Raw genomic sequence first — 12846 nt, 5'->3', positions numbered from 1 at the left:
ACAGCGTGTTCAGTTGTCGATTTATTTTCTATAACATCGATTAATCTCTCCTGAATACTACCATTACCATCAACTTATCGAATTATGACCGTGGATTGATCAATAATCATAATACATATTTGTATTCAAAACAGTCCATATACCTACTTTTTAGCTAGACTCCCTGTTTTCCATACATTTCCGGATGATAAACCAATAATTCCGCTTTTAAAACGGCCGGAAATCGAAAGTAGTTAAAAACAAATTTTTAAATGTGTAATTAATTAACTGTAGCCGAAAGATTCGCTACAGTGTACCCGTGTTGTCACCGCTGTAGAGCTCATATGGCTCCAAAGTTGAACTGCGTAGGTATACTATGTGACGATCGTCTCGACTCCATTGGTTGCGTACCTCTCTACTACCATTTTTCTTTTCGTGTGGTGGGCGGGTCTTTTAATTTGCGATGTTGTCACTTCTCTAGCTCGTGAATGATGCTTCTCCCATACGACGCACGCCGTACTCGTTGGGCCTTAACCAATTATCTACAAATACTTTGTCACACAAGGTCCTCACAAGTCCTTGCTCATTCTTTCCTTCTCAGTAGGACAATTTAGCGCTATTTCAATGACGGTTGACAAGGGTGTCAAATTCTATTGGCAATTTAGATAGGCTCGTGTTGCACAAAAAAAATGGCCGACAATTCGGTTTCATTTAACTAAAACTCAAAATAGGTTAAATAATGGTTTAAACTGCCTCATAATTTCTTGCTGGCCCGCATAATATTAAATCGGTATCAGAATCCTTTAGATTGATAAACGAATACGCAAAAAGTAGTCAATTTAGCATGAAGTGTCTTGCAGATGGAGGAATCTGGTTTATCAAGTCACTGAGAAAGACGCATTTGTTCCTAAGGATAGAAAGAAAGATTCGATCGGCTACATAATATAATCAACGTTACTTGAAATACACATCTAAAGTCGGGCTGGTCTGAGTTAGGGAACGGAATATTTAGCAAAAACTTCGGATTTTTAAATCACGGTACCGTCTACACCGCCTAGCTGCACCCGGTCATCGAAAGGTATAATTCAGATGATTGAGAGTGATCCAGACTGTGCCGTGTTTAGTATCATTTTTATCGACAAAATATAAGGGATTCATTCGTACTATTTCTAAAAAAGTTTATTCAAACTTGTACATTTTCAATAAGTGGCAATGAATATTTTCGTTAACAACAGTAGTCTCAAGGCGGGCTCGTTGGGGTAATTCGCCTGTTCGCGTCGGGCACAGGTCGGTTTATGTTCCGGCAATCAAAGGTTTATGGCTTTCCCGCAAAATGTAAACTTTGTTATTATGCGTGCCATCATTATTAAAGTGATAAAGATGAATTCCTTATGTCTTGCCGATTAAAGTAGTACAAAATATTATGCAAATCGGACCATTTTTAATGTAGTTAGGGTAAAATTGTAATAATCGTTTTTGTACATACTTTCTTTATAAATCATCTTAACTGTATTGTGTTTGATATCATTTTAATGGGGAAAACGTAAGGAATCAATTAGTAGTATTTGCATCAAAATATGATAAGAAGTGTAGAAGTCTATAGTTGGGAATGCTAAGACCTAATCCAATTTCTAGCTTTTGCGACTGGCTATACACGCTAACGCTTCGTGCGCTTCGTTAACAGAATAGGACGATCCTCTTCTATTTTACTTGAAATAAATTCTATTTATAGTGAAAAATAGACCGCTAAATGCATAGAATCTATATAAAATGTTCATATTCTAAATACTAGGGATATATGTACTATTTCTCTGTATTCAGATTGGATAATGCAATTTGGTCATCTGAATTACTTCCATTATTTTTTCTTTTATACAGCATAGTTTAAAGAAGCTTATATGCTGACTACATTACATATTTTTTGTACATCATATTGTATTAAAGTGATACGTAAACTATGATCCATGATACTTCCATATAATAATTATTGTACAGTTTATAGTGAATATATATAATCGTTCAATACAATTTTAATTCAATAGTATCTTTTGAGGAGTTTAAACAATTTCATAGATTATGAAGTACGTATCGCGTATACATGAACTCCGCGATAGAAAGATGTCACACACCAAAATTCTGTTAATTATCGTTTATTAAACATCTTTACATTTAATAATTGCAGCCACTATCTTAGATAAGAGCTAATACCATTGTTTAATACTTCTTTTCTTTAATTGCTTCTATTTATACTGAATACACTGTTTTGAATCATTACTTTTTCCGAAGTATTTTCCACTCTGATACACTACCATAGCAATATTATTCTAATAATTTACAATGATTCAAATCAAGAGATGTTGCTAACAAGTCTGAAATACGAACTTTTTCCGAAACAAAAAATACTTTACAACATTCGCAGTATGAATCGCGACATTATCTTGCTGGAAAATAAACTTACTTACTTAATTCTAATTGAGAACGTGTTTACAATAATAAATATTATTTGTCAAGTTTGCTATGTTTTAAATTATACACAATTTATTTGCTTGGTACATGTGCATCAAAATGAAATGCTCAAAGAAATTCAAGATCATAAGAAGATCACAGAAATGGACAGAATCAAATACATAACATTAGCAACCTCCTAAGGGTAGTTAAACTAGTACGACGCGTGAAAATTTTATGTCAACTTCTCCCCAACAACCGAACCAACTAACACAACAGAAGATGTTTAGACACATAAATCTTTCTCTCAACCCGACGTGTGCAACTTGATATCGCACGAGATCCTTGTTTATGCATCATCCCACAAAAATTGACCATTTTGAGCCGTTTCAAGTATGTTGTGCAATGCGCATTACACTTGTCTAGACATATCTTTAGGGAGTCGCATACACTGGCTGGATGATAGCTATAATATGATCCCATTCTTCATAACTTGAAGATGTCAACATTTGAAGATACACGAAAGGTACGACCTTCTTTTTCTATTTAAGCTTCTCAATAATTTCACCGATAGCGCCCCGTTATTGCAATTAATCAATTCTAATGCTTTCTCAAAACCTTTACGTAATACTTCGGCCTTCTGTGTTGATTTCTTCAGGAGTTATTTGAGATTTTATGACCCTATTACAAGAATATGCAATTACGCAAATGATTAACCCACAGAATATTCAATTTCTTCTTTGTTTTATCAAACACTTTCAGGTATGCGCGTCTAAAAATAATTTCATAGACTTCTAAACACAAGAACATTTCAGTTAATCGACTCTTTCCGACAGTTTATTTTTTGTTTTCTTATTTTATTATTGTCTTTATTTGTTTATGTTGCTTTTTTCCTTTATTCTCTTTTATTTCTAGTTATATTTGTATTTTTTCTATCACTATATAAATTATGCACTTTACGTTTTTATTGGGCAAAATGCCCGTTTATTACTACATAAGTAAATAAATAAATAAATAAATAGAGTAATGAAATATATTTTTCAAATATTTTTCTCCAAAATCAATGGTTTATGTATTTGCTAACATTTTATTTTATTCTTGTTCTGGTAGTAGGAAAACAGGATCAGTTTGTACAATAAAATGACAATTTTTCAGTTCGCAATTTCAAGTTCATAGTTACCTGTCTTTCGTGACAATTGAATATAATGTTTCCTTAATACACGCTCATAGCTCACTAACAAGTTCATATTGTAGTAAGAGACACGTTCATGAGATTAACTAATACTCATTATTAGACATACAGATGAATAGTTAATACTCTATGTAAAAATTATACACCGAATTCATATACTAGCAAACATAATCTACAGAATATACAAAAGAAAGTAGAAGTTATAATATTTGAAGAATAAACCCAATTTTTACACTATCCATTTCTTTAGTTGTGTTTATGAAAATTCACATCTTCATACGAATTCAGAGGTAATACTTTGATAAGTACATATTTTATAAATAGTAATAAATAATAAGTATACGTGTGTGAGTAACATATAGAAATAATGAACAAACTTCAAAATAAAATCCACAAATTGGCGATGACAGTTTTGTCTTGGCATAGTGCGCACACAAGCTCTCTCCACACGGATGTTCGCAACTTGAACCCCATTTAACCACCGTTTCAACCCTTTCAATTGGTCCTAAGGACGAGCTCTATCTGCTCGTCTACTCGTATCATTCAAGATATTCGACCGTTAATCATTACAAACCGATCGAAATACATTGGAACTGCTCGGATTTTTCGAGCCGCTCAGTTTATTCGAACCGTTCGGTTTTTTTGAATATTCTAATACTATTGCATATTCTAATAGTTTAAATACTTAATTCATATTTTTGTACTTCATTATATGTTATATATTATAGGTTTTAATTATATTTTAATATAAATATAACGTATTTCGTACGTTTTTATCTAAAACATTCACGGTTAGAATAAGTACGCCATTAGAAATAAGACACTACGCACGCGCGAACTCTGACTGACGGGTATATAAGGAGCTGCGAAAGCAGCAGGAGACACACTTCTCTCTGGCATCAGGTTCCGAATAGACGAAGATCTTGGAGGTAGAAGATATACTCGTCCAGTGAGATCGAGACTGCTCCGTTAGAGGTAGCGACCGTTTTCCAGAGATCAACAGTATTCGATGTTTCTTTATAGACTTATATTTTACAGAAAGCGAAAGTATTGTCGTCAACGATATTTAGCTTTCCATTAAAAAACAAGGGAACAAAATTTCTGTTTACCGGATGGAATGGAAGGAAACTGATGTGTATTTGAAATCATTCGGCATTTAGTCGGACGGATAAGTATGAACTGCTCCATTCAATAACAAGGGAACAATATTTTTACTTAAATATAGGTAGTCCGGGCGGTCTGGACATGAACGAATGTGTGTGATTAGACCTTAAACCTCTATTATGACTTCGGGTTCAATTTTCTGTACGTAGTAAAATTAGAGGATTTTGCTGTGAATATGTATCGAAATCGCAGAGTGTTTATAGTAGAATTAAAAATATGATTCTTATACTCTGATATGAACGGTATTTACAGACGAAGCAGAAAGCAACAAATTTTCATTAGAAATTCAGTCACACTTATTTGTCTCGTAAGTAATCCAATAAAAATCAAATACGAATTAGACAATATCTTGAAACAACACGATCTATAATGAGAACATCGCCAATGTTATCGTGGACCACTTTGTCTTGATACCAACCTCTGTTACGAATTTATGGAGCATCGACAAGGCAGCTTTCATTGCGGTCGTAAAGTCGCCTTTATGTTGACATTATCCAACATCGAAATAGCTGTACTTCCATTGCAAACGGTGCAATCCCGCTACCAAGGGAAAAAAAGAAATTTTTCGCACGAGCTCATCTTACTCGGATACAGACTCAGAGAAATTGAAAAAAATCCTTCGCAAGTTCGGTAATTGATTGTCTATTTCCTTACTCTCAACACTTCGAATTCTATCCCAAAAAAAACTCAGAGTTTCTTGAGCTGTCGCAGTCTTATTATTTGCATTAGACAGATCTACGAATTTAAAGTAAAACTGGGTAATATAGAAAACTGAAATCCGCCAACGTACGGGTAGCGTGTGCCAATGTGAGGGAAAATATTCAACATATGGAACCCAGAGAACGGTGCAACTGTATCTGTTAGCAAGTTTATTTTCTTTTCTGTTTAGTATTTCATTCTTCTTTTTAACAATTATTATCGGCATTTCTTGGCGAATTTTTTCATTCGTCGTTAGAACTTTACATCTTTTTCAATTTCCTCGTTTTGTATCATGGGACATCTTTCTTTGCTATATGTATGATCCTTAACTGCTGTTTCCCAAGTCCCAGACTGCCATTCTGTTCCGTTTGGCAGAGTAGTCGTTTGTTTTATTGCGCCAAATGTGGAAATTCAATCAAATGTGGAAATTCATTCGCGTTTCATATTTTCTATTTTGTCATCTTTGCTTTAAAACACATCTGGCAAATCTTGTTATAAAACAATTTCCGTGTTTTCTCTAGGTGGCGTGCTCCTCTATTTGGCAATAATCGTCGAGGACCACATTGCCCCGCAGTCGGTAATAATACACACAGTCTACTTCGGCTCGAACTATCCGAGGGTTGCCGACGACACGTGAGACAATATGGCCATAAAACATCTGCGAATCACTTGCGCGAACTCATCACACCGTTAATCCGGAGTACCCTTTTTTCTTCCCCAACTTTTGCGGCCTTCAACGTAGGCTGAAGACTACCTCCAGCACCATCTGAAGATCGTCCTCCACCGTCACAGAGGATCAGGTGGGAATTGTTTACACCCTCTTCGAAATGGACTCGGAGGATCCTTCTTACTCTGGTCGATGGCCAATTGATGTAGATTTTGTCAACACCTGAAGTCGAGTTAACATTCGACTTTCGACAATCGTTCGTGTTCTTGTTAGAAGTCCATTCGAAAAATTCAACGCTCGTAGAGTAAAGGAAACGATCGTTCCTTATTCTAAACAGTTGTCCAAAATAATTTCGCGGGCAATTGTCGACTTGTCAACCGGAAAAATTCGCAAAAATTGATTTCGCGACGCGATACATCCCGTATATCTAAATAAGTTTAATTACTGTATTAAGCATTCTCAACTTATTATCTACACTTAACTTAGATTTGTAATTAATTAACCAGTATATTTCTCTCTCTTTTATTCATATATGTCTTATTGTTGCTTTAATCTGGTGCTTCCATGAAAGCTTTTAGTCTAATTGTAAACTAAGTATTACAGAATCCACAAAAACCTACTTTGGCTACTCGAAGTGTATTAAATAATAACTTAGATATATTGCAATTGTCTTGGTTCATCCGTTACTAACAAACTTTACTAATTGTTGATCTTTGTCCTGATAGACAAGTATCTGTGCCTCAGGAATTAATTCTACACGCGAAAACAATAAAAAAGGTTCATATTAACATACGCCTTATGCGGCCTTATTTCGAGTTATTATTGAAATTAAAATCATTGACAATAAATTTTTTGAACCACCGTTGGCACTAACGTTCTTGTAGAGCATTGCTACCGTAAACTTTACGCAACTTTGCTCACGCTTGACGCGCGATCTTCTCTTTACGGAAGTAAAACAGTGAAATATGGCGAAAATGCACAGTTTGGTCTTCCATCTTACCCTTGTTCTAAACTCCTTAAAACTCAACCAAATCACTCAATTGTTTTTTGGAATGAAGCTAGAATTGTCAACTGTCAAATGACATAGCAATAACATAGATGCGAATGACTTTAATACCTCAAAAATGAAATAGCGCCATCTGTTTGTTAAAATGCATCATGACTTTTCCGGTGACTCAATATTTATTTTCGTAACAAGTGTTCGAAATGACGTCGTTGCATCTGAATACAAGCCCAGAGACATTGTATTATGGTTTGTCTTCACCTTTCCATTTTCCTAGGAATTGTTCATACTTTGTGAAAGCCTTGTATGATTTTTTGGCGTAGTGTTTCGACACTATTAATGAGCATTCTCTATACAATCGATTTTAAATAATCCCAAAAATAATAATCCATTGGATTCAAGTCAGATAAGCAGACAGACCAGACAATATGATCTCGACGACTTATCCATTTGTTTGGAAATCTTTCATTCAATAATTGTCTCGCAACTAGACTAAAATGGGCGGCGGAGGGGGGTGGGGTTGGGGTTGGGGGTGGGGGTGGGAAGCACCATTCTGTGTGAACCACATGCGACGTATGATATCAAGTGGAATATCTGTTAATAGTGTATTCAACTCTGTATGTAAGAAGTTAACCGACTTGTTTCTCTTATTAATTCTCCTATTAACCTCCAAAGATCATTTCTGTCCGTACATTTAAACTAAATTGTGAGTTTTCCTCAGCACATTAATGACTTCTATGAAAACATATTACCCCGTTTGTGGTGAAACCAGATGCATCGCTGAAAAATACAAGAGATACAAAATTCTGATTCTGATTTCATCAGATTTTTAGATGCTTATAATTAACAAATGAAGCCTCAGACGCACAATCGTTATTCTTGATTGTCGTCTCATTTTGGTGTCTAGAATCATCTCTTAAAATTATGCCGAGCTGTTCTGAAATACTGGGTACATAAACTTCCTTTTGTTGTTGTATATCTGGGCTCGTTGCCTGGATATTCTATTATTTAAATTTCCTCTTTTGTGAAAGTGCCACAAAATTAACTAACAAACATAGTGACAAATTTAGAGGATATACATGGTGTTGAAAGCTGCATCTAACATGTAGATTTTTCAGATGAAAAGTGTAATTTTGTATAGAGTGTAAAAAAAATTAATGGTCGTAGCTTTGAGGGATAAATCTACACCTCTGGTTCGGTGGACATTTGCAAAAAAACGCGTCCGCAAAATTGTTTGTGGCATTGAAAATTAATGGTAACTTTTTTTATTACACAATCGTATTCATATCCTTTGAAAGGAATTATATGCCGGAAACAATCCCTTTACTTAGGAAAAATTGTTAAAGGTTTGGCATCAGTTTAACTGTATAAAGTTACACATAGGAATATGGACCTACCACTACTCTGGCATGTAGCAACGCCTACCCTGATCGTGAGGCCCAGCACAGTGACGTGCGTACCTCAATATAGAAGGTCTAGCAAGGTATATAGACCTAATAGATCCAATTCGAGTAACTTTTCTTTCTTTTTATATCAGAGTAGTGGTAAGTCCATGCTCCTATGCGTAACTTTATACAGATAAACTGTAGGCAGCGAGCGTCGAGAAGGTTCGCAGCGTCTAAGGATTTGAATGCAACGAACAGCTGATCTATGTGTGCGAGTGAGCGAGCGTGCGTACGTACGTGCGTGAGCGTTGCTATTGTATATATATATATATATATATATATATATATATATATATATATATATTGTTTTTATGCACCGCGAAGACAGTTGACGAGCCGTCAAATTCGGAATACATCCAGATCAATCGAGAAAGTTCGATCGGCACGAAATAAAGGAACGCGTCCGCGACGCGCGAGGTCAAATTAACGCGAATTACGAAAACGACACGATCACGGCAAAGTTACGAGTACGATTACGATTACGACCACGCTGTTCTTTCTGACGCTTGTTCTTTTCCTATTCTTTTTCTGTATCTTTTCTGTCGCGTGTTGTATTACTCGTGAATTGTTCAATAAAAGATAGATTTTAACAGTTCTATTCCTACAAAACCGATGCCAAACCTTTAACCATTTTCCCTGATTGAAGAGATCGTTTGCGACATATGATTCCTTTGAAACATTTTTTCTACTAAACGATATAAATACGATTACGTAATAAAATTAATTAATTAACATTAATCTTAATTAACATTAATCTTCAATATTATAAACAATTCTTCAAACGGGTTTTTTTGCAAATGTCCACTGATTTAGAGGTGTACATTCATCCATGAAAGTTATGATCGTTAATTTTTGTCGCGAATCTTGTCCTCTAGTGTATAGGTTTTCTCGCCGACCAGTCAAAGTGTCATGAATTTAGGTAACAGTGTACAGCTGTGTACAGGACTGCTCTTCAGATGTTAAGGCTACGCGTTTAGTAAAAAAAACAATGTGTGACGATGACCAGAAATTTTCCCTTTCCTGTTTTACACTAAGATTTCCGAAGCACCTAATGTCATTTACACCTTGCTGTAATTCCACCATTTGTAGATTTCTAGCATATCTTCCCTCATACTAAATTAGCCAATAGAATTTAGCCATACTCCACTCTTTTACATCTTCTTCCGCAATGATCAAATTTCGCTCAACTCTTGGATCGAACGCTTTGAATATCCGTAGGGACTTCTGTATCGATATAGGAATAAATACAATTTTTTAAATAAACAGCTGTACAATATTAATTTGGCGTACCACCGTGTAGTTGGTCGTACGCAACATATGCAGTGCGTCCGGGTTAGTTGGGCATGGTTCAGGACCCGATCTGGTCAACTATTTCGGAAGGTCTACTTTTAGAAATTCTCAAGTGTGCTCTTTCTCCGACACATTCGTCTCAGAATGGGTAAATCGATAGAATAATAAAGAGCAAGTGTGAATGAGATATCGATATACGATACAAGTTATAATGGGTAAACGGTGTCGTTCAGGGAAGTCATGCTTATTTACTTTAAATTCGTTGTACTGGAGACAGTTAGCGAAGCATGTATCATTCAAGAAATAGTAGGGACAGTGACGACTAACTATCCCGGAGAAATTCAGGCTAATTAACCTGGAGCTATTGTAAATTGAAAAATTTGGTAAGTGTTGTAAACTGGGAGAACGTGGGCAACACAGGGTAATATTGGCACTTATGTGTTCTGAGACTAAATATAATTTCTGAAGATTTAAATGTTGAAAAATTTATGTATTAGAACATTTAATTTTTATATTTTTGAAATTCTGATAGAAGTTAAATGTAGCTGATGTAAATAAATTCAGAAAAGATTAATTTCTTATAATTAGCTATTTTAAATATTAAAGAAAATACATAACTAAATGACCAGTATGAATCACCTCTTCCAACGCTATTTTATTATTTTTGCATAACAGCTTGACCTTAAGTTACATTTGAATTCAAACCACTTAAGTCCAAGTAATTTGACTTGTGTGAACGCAAACTTGACATTAAGCTATTTGAATCTAAACGCCTTGAAATCATACAAGTGCCTTGAATTCAAGTAATTTGAATAATCTGAACGAAGCTTAACAATTTGGTGGAAATCATTAGAAATGAGCCCACGCAGAGGCGTCGAGCAGTGGTTGTCTACATGGCAGTGATTTCCTAACGCAAGGGAGGGGAGAAATCAGCTGTTTGACGATGAGTGATCTCTTCTTAGACGCTTTTAACTAATAAACAAAGATACAAATGCGAAATCGTTATTTATCATTTCATCTTATTCTAATGTCTAAAATCACCTCTTAAAGTTATGCCGTGCATTTCAAAAACAGCCTGTATTGTAGAGGACATTCTCTTGATTAACCTTTAAAAGATTTTAAACTTTGTATATTGCTTATTGTTTCTTAAAAAGTTACTAACAAAAAAGGTGTTATCAATACCGTGTAGAATAGTTTTTCAGCACTATATAGATTATAATGGAAATAATTCAAAATAAATTAACGAGACACGATTTAGATAATCAATACAAATTACTCATGCAACTTTTGTCTATTCATTAGCCACAGCAGCATATATTTATGTCTGGACTTAATGAATTCCAGAGTATCATATTTCCACTGATGGTAAGCGAAGGATAAAATTGGAGAAACCGTGACGCAAGACAGCAATGAATTATAAATTAGCCTTGAACTCGAAGGTAAGCCATTGAACTGAATTCACATCGGAACAATAAGGCTGGTTCAATTACATTTAATCGCATCGAAAGCACTGCACCATTACTGCCGTTATTTCGAGACACTCTGGTGAATGAGATCAGAATTCCTTTATGCATGCTCTTTCTTGCTCGCCATTTCTTGCCGATGTCAGTACAGTGAAGCGATGAAATCAATTTTCTAGAGTCTCTGAGTGATCCAAATTCCAAAACCAGTTGAATAAAGAAAAGACAAGATTTTCGTGCTATGAAAAATGACAAAGAAAATGAATCAGTATCGACAACAATGGTTAACAAGAGAGTACCAACGAAGACACAAGTTTTAATTTAATTGAATTAATTTATAAATTCGTATCAATAACCATACAATATCGTAAAGCGCTCTTTATAGAGATATGATTAGTGGGAAATAAGAGTCTAGCGCAATAAGAGGTATTGCTGCAACAGTTTTCAATAAATTTTACTTAAAATAAAAGTCAAAGTAAGCTTTTGAAAAAATAAAACACTTGAAGTACTTTATTCTTATTTTAGAAATAACGTTGAAAATATAACTTTATTTTATACTAAGACCAAAATAAATCATTTTCACATAGTGTGATTTGTTATTTTATTTGAATTAATTAATTTCTGATTTCGCAAAAAATTGCAAATATCTTTGCAATAAGCAAACTAAATAATAATAATCTCTTCACAGATCTTCACCAATCTCTATAAAAGAATCTGCATCACTAATTTACTATACAGTGTTTATGTATTTCCTATTAAATACTATATACCTGAGTTAATGTGCGTGAAACACTTTGACGTTTTTTTTTCATCTAATTACCGATCTTGACATAATAGAATTAAAAAGTATTTAAAAAAGTTGTTTTAGGAAACATTTATTCGAGTAGAAAATATCAAATCACAGTACAAAAAATAATACTCCCTATTAAATCCTCAATTCTAGCCTATTCAAATAAAAATATAGAATAACAAATAAAAGCTTTTTTTATAATAACTAGCCTCATTATTGAAAATTATTGGCTTCCTTCTGGATCAGTTTTAACAAATGTATCATTCAAAATGGGTTCATTTAATGTTACTTTCTATTTAACGAATCATCAGTGTTCGTCAATATGTAAATCATCATATTTGTTAATGAAATCAATCATTTTTTAGATTTTATGCGCTATACCGTTTACTTACTTTACGATTGCCGAAGAGAAACTACATAAAATTGAGAAGTCAATTACACAGAGAAATGTAATTACACTAATTGTAAGATATCAAAATATAAACATTGCGATAAAAGCACACACTGCTGATAATACAAATTAAAAGTCTGATTTTAGGAATTTTAGGAGCCATTTTCAAATATAATGACAAATAATAAAATAATTTATTTGCTGAGTACATTATTACTTAGACAAAATTATTTCAAATAAAGTAATACAGCAAATAACAAATAAATTAAAACTTTAATCTGAATAATTACTTGAATAGCTTATTTTGATAACGGCCAATCC

At 34.1% G+C, this 12846-nt stretch overlaps 2 protein-coding genes across 3 annotated transcripts in view; one reads left to right on the top strand and one right to left on the bottom strand.

Annotated features, from left to right (window-relative positions):
* LOC143178800 (trehalase) overlaps positions 1-12846 on the bottom strand; it is a 204090-nt gene that overhangs the window by 178261 nt on the left and 12983 nt on the right. The gene's annotated exons all lie outside the window — the stretch shown is intronic.
* Positions 5135-7164, top strand: LOC143179119 (uncharacterized). The gene is made up of 2 exons (XM_076378171.1): positions 5135-5410; positions 6001-7164. Exons 1-2 carry the CDS (start codon positions 5214-5216, stop codon positions 6224-6226), a joined length of 423 nt encoding a protein of 140 aa, XP_076234286.1. The 5' UTR covers positions 5135-5213; the 3' UTR covers positions 6227-7164.

This window comes from Calliopsis andreniformis, chromosome 5, assembly GCF_051401765.1.
Source record: "Calliopsis andreniformis isolate RMS-2024a chromosome 5, iyCalAndr_principal, whole genome shotgun sequence".
NCBI lineage: Eukaryota > Metazoa > Arthropoda > Insecta > Hymenoptera > Andrenidae > Calliopsis > Calliopsis andreniformis.
This window is presented reverse-complemented; position numbering and strand designations above follow the sequence as displayed.

Excerpts from the sequence above, each read along its gene's own strand:
- LOC143179119 (XM_076378171.1), top strand. The coding sequence starts at position 5,214 with ATGGAGCATCGACAAGGCAGCTTTCATTGCGGTCGTAAAGTCGCCTTT. Across the intron at positions 5,411-6,000 it reads AAAAATCCTTCGCAAGTTCG|GTGGCGTGCTCCTCTATTTG; the intron begins GTAATTGATTGT and ends TGTTTTCTCTAG.